We start from the raw sequence: 9,750 nt of genomic DNA, 5'->3' as shown, positions 1-9,750 counted from the left end.
CAGCAGGTTATTTAACCGACTAAAATGCTAAATATATCGTCCCACTGATGAGCTGCATGTTTAACAGAAGACCCCATGAAGGACCAGATTATCTGTGAAAGATGAGGAATAACATGTTTGGTCAGTTTAGTGGACATGGAGAGGAACCTGTTTATAGCTTGTACTGGGAAAAACTTTTCAACCATTTGCTCCAGTTAAATAAATGGAGATCGATGGATTTCACTCAGTCGGCGCTTTATTTTATATCTTTGCACAGAGAGAACAGTTCATCATACGACCATTAATGCACCGTAATCAGCCCTGTTCTGATCTGGGCAGCGTTCGTTCCTCATTACTAACAATAATGGAAAACAGTCAGAGTCAAAACTGATTACAGACACTTTGGTTAATCAGTAACATGTTATGAATAATCCTGAGAAAGAATCTAGTTTGTTATGGAAGAAGCTCTGTCTGCTCTACAAACACCATCCTGCAGGGAATTGTTTGGCCTTTCAGGTGAAACAGACTGACTGAAAACTTATAGTGAGTAAAAAGGATAAATTAATATATGAAATAAGAGAAACTAAACTTTCCGACCAGAAGCTACTTTGGCTAAAACTGCTGTAAATAAATCACTTATGGTGAGAAAGAGAATCAATCTGACGACCATCATGTTACGAATCAATAGCAGCTGATTGATCAGGCGCCACTGGGAGCCACTACCGTGCAATTCCATATATGTACGTATATTCCATGTTTTAAGGAGTATAACCAAATATTTATTACTTTATTATTTTCTCCTGTTCAAATTTATATTTTATTTTAAAAACTTCCCCAAAAGTCACTTTTTCATACAGACTATTAAGAATTTCCCTGCTCTTCTTTTCCCTTTTATCCCCTCAGACTTTCAAACTTTCTCTTAAACACACTAACTATATTTTTGGTTCAATTTTTTTAAGCGTTATTGAAAAGATAAATAGCGCTGGTGGGTTTTGTATAAAAATGATCAACATAAGATAGTTAATAGGATCCATAAATACCTGCATCTATAGAAGCTGCCGAGTTTGAGAGGAGAAGAAAAGTCCTGAATTTCAGCAGAACATCTGAACCTTTGATGAACTGTTATCAACCTTTGCTAGGCGGCCGACGGTGCAAAGAGCACAATTATAAATATCATAGTGAATAAAATATTACACCTACCAGAATGAAAGCGATGCACCTTCATTTACGCATCTGCAAAGCTTTTTAAAAAGCTTTATTGGTTCGACGTCCAAATTATGTCCAGATTTTAAAGGACAAATAAGACAAAGATTAATCAAATGCCTCGACTTTAAAGAGTCATTTATCGTATGTGAAGATCTTTATTATTGATCTGCTACTTTGGTTAAAAAAGATTCTAGATTTATGAAGCAGATCCAACAAATCCAAATAAATAACTTAACAATCAATAATTAACTTTAATGCATCACTATAAATATTTTATTTTAGGTTTTCTCTTTTCTTTCAGTTAATTTCTCCAAAGTCTAACAAACTTCATTAATTATTAGAATTTTTGTTCAAACTATGAAGTAAAGTAAAGCTTTTTAAGTAGTTTATGATAAAGTTTAAAGATGAATCTGAAAGTGAAGAGTAATCCACTAACGGATGATTTTGGACTAATTGTTGAGGCTGACGGGTGGAGCTGCTCATGCGCTTCTGTTTCGCTCTTAAAGATGCTGCTTCTTTTACAATCTGTTGGTTTTTTTGTGTTTTTGCAGCTCTCCTTTTAGTTTTGATGATAATATCTCAGAAATGTATGATATATATTTGCTAATATAGGCACAGTTTTAAAACCTTTTTGATCCAAAGTTCTTCACAAATTTATTCTTCTTTTTTTTACCAGAAAACTGTTTTTTTTTTTACATCTTTTTTATTCCCTCTTTTTTTGCTCTGTAACTGTCTGAAAGAAAACTTTTCTGCACCGAACTCTTAAAAGTATGAAGCTGACAATGAGGTGACATCTCTGCAGTCGGAGTGACAGTTTTTCTTAAAAAGAAGCAGAATAAAGTCTAAATTCACTTTTCTTTTCTTTTGAGAGCATCTTTTAAAGGCTGTGTGTGTTCTTGATGACCTTGTTTTCCTCCGTTTTCTCCTTCTTGGTCCTATAGGTCCCCTTACAAAGAAACACACTGATGATTTAAGTGATAGTGACCGCACGGACGATGAAGGTATTTTTCCCCCCAGTGCCAACCTGGTTTGCATGATCAGGGAACCAGATTTCCCTTTTCTCCTCCAATTTTTATCTTCTTTGATTTTCTTACATTTCTTGTCCTTTTTTTGAAAGTAATGGACATTTTCTTTTTGCTCTTTACTTGTAAACTCTTTTTGGGCTGAATGTGTTTTGTCCTTTTCAGCTTGATGTCTTAAAGTACACATGTGTCCCCCCCCTCCCCCCCATTCTTTGATATTAACACTGTAAACCAAATTCTCTGCTTGGATTTGCTGTTTCCTTTACGTTTTCTTTCTTTTTCTATGTTGCATCCCACCAGCAGATAGTTTAGCTATTAACCCCTCAGCTAGACCTCCTGCCACATTTTTGCATGTTTTTTATTTTGCCTAAATGTCGTGTTTAGGGAACTGGCTTTAGTACTTTAAAACTTAAGACTTGTTGAGTTTTAGGCATCAAATGCAACGTTATTCTGTACAGTTTTAATTACTGGTAGATTACAGTATGTTGCTCCGTTTATAGAAAAAAAACAAAACGCTAAAATGCTTAAACTGGGAAAAAAAAATGAAAGTTGTTAATTCCTGGTTCACACAGCAAGACATTTATTCCCATTTTTGACCCAATGCTTCCCAAACGCTCGTATTATTGTGATAATCTGCTGTGTGGCGTTTTAACCCTCTAAGTCATATTTTAAAAATAGTTTTTCTCTGATGCAAACAAATTCAGGGTTTAAGGGGTTAAAGTCAGCTATATAGTCCAATAAAACATTTTTATTCCTTCTTCTTTATTTATCTTCATTCTCCCAAAGAAGCTCAGCGATGTGATTAGAACCCACATCACTGGAAATGACAGCAGGTGGGGGAGGGGCCACAGAGAGCGGAGCAGACAGGAGCTCACAGCGAGCTCTGAGGGGGGGGGTGGGGGGTTGGTGCTGGTTTATGCTCAGAAAGCAGGTCGTCTGCGTGTGTCGCAGTTAACGCAGATATGCCCCGCCCCCTTCTGCAGACACTCTGCTGCACCTCTCTGAAATTGTAGGTAACCGCAGACAGGAGGCCTCTGATTGGTCAGATCTCCATCCGCTCTACTCTATGCGTATTTCCTGTTTGGTTCCTTACCGCCTGGTTTTGTTTGTCTGACCGCCATTGTGGAAAACGACTGCTGAAGATGGAGCAGCTAGCAGAGCGAGGTGAGAACGCTGGGACCCTTTTTCCACCTGGATCCCCGCTCTTTTTGGCCCTCTTGTCCCTCCGTTGTTGCACAAAGTTGTCGCACAAACTTGTCGCACAAATCAGGCCTTAAGGTTAAGCAATCTGTTGGTCAGCTTTCTACTTTCCCAGCTTAAACTCACCCACCTTAATGTTATCATGGAAAAGTTCTGCCCAGATATTGTGTCTAGATCCACAGTCAGAGCAGAGAAACCAGTTTCTGTGCCTGTGATGAACGAAGCAGTTCTGATCTGCTCTGATGGAAGCAGGAATCCCTCCGACCTTAAATCAGGGACATCCATCCTGCTGAATTCTCCCGGTTTCCTGCAAACGGGTTCCCTGCATGCAGAGAAGGACGCAGCTGCTAAAGGTCACATTTAGGAAACATCTCAGCAGTTAAGGCTCCTCTCCCCGCTCCTTTACCCGACGCCTTTTCTCATGTGTAACAATCATTTCTGTTAAACTTAGTCCGTAAAGTATTGCCGTTACTCTTCTTTATCAGCTGTTTAATTACGCTGTTTGCCGTCTGTCTGTAAACCACACACTGCAAGATCCAACCGACAGTTTTAAAACGTTGCTCTGTGAACCAGGCATTAAAATAAATATAAATAAAGGAAAAAAAATTATTATTTGATCAAATTTCACTAAGTAACGAGTCTAAGATGGTTAAAACACATTAAATCCAATTATTTCTATAAAGCTACTAAAATATACTAGAAATTCTCTGCAGGTATTTTCTTTGTTCTGTGATGAAGAACAAAGGAAAGAATAAAGGATCCAAATTTCTTGCTGCCGTATTTATTGGAGGTTAAGCAAACTGCAGATCCTGTAAAAATATAAATAAAATCTTTTTTTCTTCCATTACTATTTGTTCTTCTCCATCTGCTGTTGCAGTTTAAGGCTCACTAAAGGTTTCCATTTCACCTGCAATTTCCAACCTAAAAGCAATCAGAAAAGGAGAAAAAGCTGACGCAGCATCAGAATATGTGCAGAGCTATTTATATGTGGAGCACCGGCAGTAATCCACACATTAGTGAGTTTCTGCATCCAGGATCTGATTCATTTAAACTAGTTTAATGTTTAAAGTCACAGCTGTGGTGAAATTCCCCGTTGTGGGACAATAAAGGCATTTTATTTATTATTTTAAATGTCTGCTCAGCAAATGCTTCCAAATGTGATCTTTAAAGACTTTTACTTTTCTCACAAGCTGCTGCTGCTTTAAAGAGACTTTATGAAATAGAAAGACCTTAAATATAACCAAGATTTTAGCAGCTTTCCTTATTAAATTAGCTGTAATATCAGAACCCTTTATTTGCGTGATTGTTGTAGATGGTAAACTGGTTGTAAAATCATGAGGAAGAGTCGAGGTTCTTAGAACGGCTTCACTGTAGATCTGATGACAGAAGAAAAGCCTCTAAACAGACATTAGATCCAAATAAGACCTGATCCCTTTGATCTGAGCCACCATGCTGTTCTGCTGGGAGCTGAACCCTTTTAAACGCCCACGCTAATGAGGTTAGACAGACCCACACACATTTTAGCAGCAAAATCCAACAAGCTTCAAATATTATCTTGATAAAAGGTTCCTGGAGGACGATTGAACCTTTTAATGGAAAGTAAAATGTGGCTGAGAAACAGTCGGGTCACCTCTGAGAACTTCACCCCTTTTTATCTCCCAGTCTTGACCTTTGGCCCCTGGTAGCACATGAGGGAACATCCCCTGACCTTAACACCGCTTCAGTCCAATGCATGTGGATGTTTGAAATCCTTTTTCTGTTGGGAATGGAGATATATCTGAGAAAGTCCCTGAAAGCTGAGGATTAGCCTAAAGCTGGAGATATGTAGCCTATATAAGGCTGCAGAAGTCAGGACGATGGGTGCTGCTGCGCATGAAAGGACTTAGAAGCTCAGAAACCCAATCATACCACGCATGTAAAATAAAAAACAAAGATATCAATCTTTTTAAGGTGGGGAGCGATCTTTAAAAGGCAAATAATTGGGATTAACGTCCAAGTAGACGTCCTCAGGCTCTGGCCTGCAAACGTAACAATTCGGCTAATTGAAAACATTTTGTTTTATTCAAATTCTCCTTCTGAAATGATATAAAAGCAGCAGAAGCTCACAGTTTGCCACCTTCTCTACCAGAGACATTAAACATTCCCTGGTCTTCCAATACGTCTTATTAGTTTGTTTTTCAACTGTTTTACATAAAGACCTCTTAGATTGGTAATCATAGCTGTTAAACATGGATTCACTTGGATTCTCTGGTTTTTCTCCTGCATAGCCTTTAAAATCTCTGAAAAGATTAAATCAGTTTGGAGAATCTTGCTTAGACTAAACTTTTGCTCGATCATTTTCAAGTGACTTTAATCCAAAATTAGTTCTTTGTGAAGCAGAATGGAGCCCTACTTTATAAATCCACAATGATCATTCTAACAAACACATAGTTAATTATATTAAGGTAGCTGAAAAAGAACTGCTCGTAAAATTTTAAGATACCAAAAAAACCCTTTTGATGAAAACCATGAGTTAAAGGCATAGTGGAGGATTTTAGCGATTTTATTGACAGGACCCGCCCTCTCCAGTTAAAAAAAATGCACATGCACAACCCTGTACCCGCTCCTGAGAGGCAATGCAGATTAAACGTGTGTGAGAGCGTGCACGAGCCCATTTCTCCTCGTGCACGAGCCCATTTCTCCTCGTGCACGAGCCCATTTCTTCTCGTGCACAATTGGATAGATGATCACTGCTTTTTGCTCCGTTGGTCACGTAACTCCTCCTCCAACGCGCGGTGCCTGCGCCATCTTTGTTTTTAGTCGCCGCTGTTGGGTAGCGACAGCCTATGGCGACAGGGGGCCGCTGGGACAGCAAATCCCATAATGCTTTGCAAGGACAGCTCTCCATGCAATGCATTCTGGGATATATCTGCCTCTTCTTTTCGTCCACTTCGTAGACGCTATTTCTCTTCCGACCCTCGGCCATTTTCAAAGAACCGCGATAAGAAAGGTGAGCTTCAATGACTGTCTGAAATCGTAGCTCACCACAGATATACGCCTGGAAGTGGGCAGAAAAAGATCGCTAACGGGGCGAGCGGGTAGGACGGCCTTACGTAAACACATCACCAGAATGATTGACAGTTAGGAGGACCAATGATTGAGATGATCCACCTGGAAATAAAAGATCCTCCTCTATAGTTTTAAACAAAGTAGAAGAAAAGTTGTTCTGTAAATGTTTTAAGGATTGTAACCAGTCTGCAGGTAGAGCATCAAAAACACATAAAGGATTAACGGTAACAAGAAAAAGCAAACAGAAGGCAATTTAATAAAAATATTAAACCGACTGATCTTAAAGTTTAGGAGCGTTGGCTGGAATCAAAACTCCAAATGACAAAACGAACTCGCTAAAAACTCTTAAACTATAACATTTAATGAAACTGAGGTCTTTGCTCTGCAGCCTTTAGATATAATTCTGCTTCCAAACATTGAGTTTTCCTGTTTGTTTGACTCGTTAAAAGTTAAAAGTTTAAATGCTCAGGACCCCAGAGCTCCAGGACCAGAGTAGAGAAACTACAGGTTGGTTGGTTTCCTGTAGGATGGAGGGAAAGTCAACCTGTTTCCTTAACAAAGGGAATCTAGTCTGGAACAGTTTTTGTAAACTTGCTTTCCATCTTTTACTGAATGTTTTAAAATGTTGTAGAAATATCTCTAGTAGAACCTCTTTGTCATTCCTGCACAGCTGGAATCCATCAAGACCGACCAGATTCATTTCCATCTTGACAAATAATACATTTTTATTCCAGATTTTACCCTCTAATGCTGGATGGTCTTTGAAAGGTCTAAAGACCTTTGCAGGCGCTGCAGGTTCTGTCCGACATCGAATGCTTATTAGGCTGCAAGAAGCGGTTTATGGAAAGCCCACTAAACTCTCTGTTGGCTAACAGATTAAAAAATGCATAAAGTCTACAAACTTTTATGTATCACAAACCTGTGAATATTTAATGAGATCTAGAACCACTAACTGAGTCCAACGTCTGCAGCTCCAGGTTGCAGCAGGAGGTCTTGGTTGTGCAGCAAAGCAGTCGTTTCATGTTTAAAGACAGAAAGCCTTCCTGTCTCCCCCCTCAGGGCTAAAGGTGAGCAGAAAGTGGAATTAAATACAGAAGAACATTTTCAGACTTTGATCAGCAAACAAACAGATAGTTTGAGTTGAAATGCACATCATATTTTTTTATTTCCTCCTGGAATCAGAACTTTTAATCTGGCATTAATCCTGAAACATTCCAGGTTCTGTTAACTGAGGAAATAAGATGTGATGCTGTGGATTCCTCTCTTTATTATTATTGGGAAGCGAATGCAGCCAGACGATAGGAATATCAAAAAGAGAAAAAAAATCTTGTTAGTCTTGTTGGTTTGATAAGTCTTCTACATGAGCAGATGAAGAGGATACTAAAGCTGTTGCTGCAGCCTGCGGGCATCTCTCCGGGTTTGCTTTGAGAAATCTAAAGCTCCTGAAGGTCTTTGATCATATCCTCATACCTGAGGAAAAAAAAAATCTGCTTCATGATGTTATGCTACTATTCCTCAGACGGCTCCCATACTTATTTCAGGAAAGTCTGAATAGCTGAAGCACTCGGAGATTACGTCTCATTTCCCTTTACATCCCAAACTATCCTGGTTGGAGGATAAACAGAAAATAGAAGGAGAAGAATATCAACATATTCTAGCTTTGAAATAAAAATCAACATCATTAAGTGATTTTATGAACAACCATGAAACTTTCCACCTGCTAATTGAAAAGTTATGAGAACGAGGAGCTTCTGAGGATCGTTTTGGCTCTCAGACCTGCAGAGGCAGCCAATCAAAACATGCCAGGAAGCATATAGGGAAGAAAAATAAATACATTTAAAGTGAACGTCTTACAGTTTGTGGGCACAGTGTGTTCTGTTGACACTGGAGCTTCTCCCAGTTTCTAAATCCAGGTACATGCAGGTAAATCCATCAATGCAGTTTTGCTTTAACTTCATATTTCTTCCACTCGCTAAAACTGTTCTGCTAAACTTGATTAATACCAGAAATTACACCTAGAACAAATTTATAAGGAATAAACAATTAGGATATGTTGCGTTTTGGTAAATTTCTAACCAAACTCTTAAAATAAAAGCTTTTTATATTAATCACCTTCTTCATGCTTTGTGTCAGCTGTGTTTGCAGCTTTTTACAACGACTTCACATGTAGCTTATGTTCAAAACAGATGCTGGTTAGAAAATGAAAAATTCCCTTTCATTAAAAAGGAAAACATAATCTTAACTTGAGTCATCCCCGTTCCTAATGTTTCCTTCAAAATAAAAGTCTTAAGTGTTCAAGTCATTTGGGTGCAATCGACTCTGCAGTCCCATCAGGACCACATTAAAAGGACTTATGTGAAAAATAAAAGCAGCTGAGATCTGCATCGTGATGTTAGCTAAACTTAGATGATACCTTCGCCATGACTTCTCGGTCGGCTGCTGATAATGCAGATAGAGTCCGTGTTTAACAGCCACTAACTGTGCAAGAAGAGTTGATTTAGGTGATAATGAAAACAGAAAGGAAGAAATAGATTTAGGATGCAAACCAGTTATTTTTAAAAATGGAGCTTGATGCTCATAATTAGGAGCCAAAACTTCACAGATTTTGCCAAAAAATCTCACTGCATGTTGCAAAAACCGTCTGTCTTTTAGCAACACTAAGGTGGACAGGCTTTTATTTCCAAACAGAGGAAGAAACCTGAGATTTTCTGCTCTGATTATAGAAAAACTTTCATGATTCAAAAATCACACAAATAATTGATTTTTTCCTTAACTAATTTTCTATGTCTGCGGACTCTGATGATTAATCTCCAATCTTCATGCCTTATGCACCACCATCCTGCTATCAACCACAGCAACAATGAGTCATTTATTCATGTCTATTTTCATATATCTATAATTCCCTTCTTTCACTCAGAACAGCTTTAACCATGCTGAGGATCTTCCTGCTGTAGATCTAAAAGTTTTTATGGCCTTGGTGTCATTGCATGCAGATTACAGCATTATGATTGTAATCTAAGATCATCTATTATTTAAAGCATGTAAAGATGTCTAAAAATAGCACAGGCCAAAGTCTTCATCACCGCTTCCATGGTTCATCTGTTAGACTGTAATGGTGCGCTCCACCAAAGGCGTCAGACCTACCGGTTAACATGCAGGTCACTGGGAGACGTCCAGCATCCAGAGCATTCAGAGCATTCAGAGCATCCAGAGCATTCAGAGCATTCAGAGCATTCAGAGCATCCAGAGCATCCAGAGCATTCAGAGCATTCAGAGCATCCAGAGCATTCAGAGC

The 9,750-nt window shown here is 38.7% G+C and overlaps 1 protein-coding gene across 1 annotated transcript in view; it reads left to right on the top strand.

Moving 5' to 3' along the window:
• Positions 1-9,750, top strand: part of LOC107100782 (neuroligin-1-like) — a 147,819-nt gene that overhangs the window by 124,663 nt on the left and 13,406 nt on the right. Inside the window, exon 4 of the mRNA XM_015399419.1 lies at positions 2,127-2,186. Within this exon, the coding sequence (XP_015254905.1) occupies positions 2,127-2,186 (60 nt within the window). The remainder of the gene's footprint in view (positions 1-2,126; positions 2,187-9,750) is intronic.

The sequence above is a fragment of the Cyprinodon variegatus genome, unplaced genomic scaffold (assembly GCF_000732505.1).
Source record: "Cyprinodon variegatus isolate N-32 unplaced genomic scaffold, C_variegatus-1.0 Scaffold1010, whole genome shotgun sequence".
Classification (NCBI taxonomy): domain Eukaryota; kingdom Metazoa; phylum Chordata; class Actinopteri; order Cyprinodontiformes; family Cyprinodontidae; genus Cyprinodon; species Cyprinodon variegatus.
Note: the sequence above shows the minus strand (reverse complement) of the source record. Positions and strands in the feature narration are given on the sequence as shown.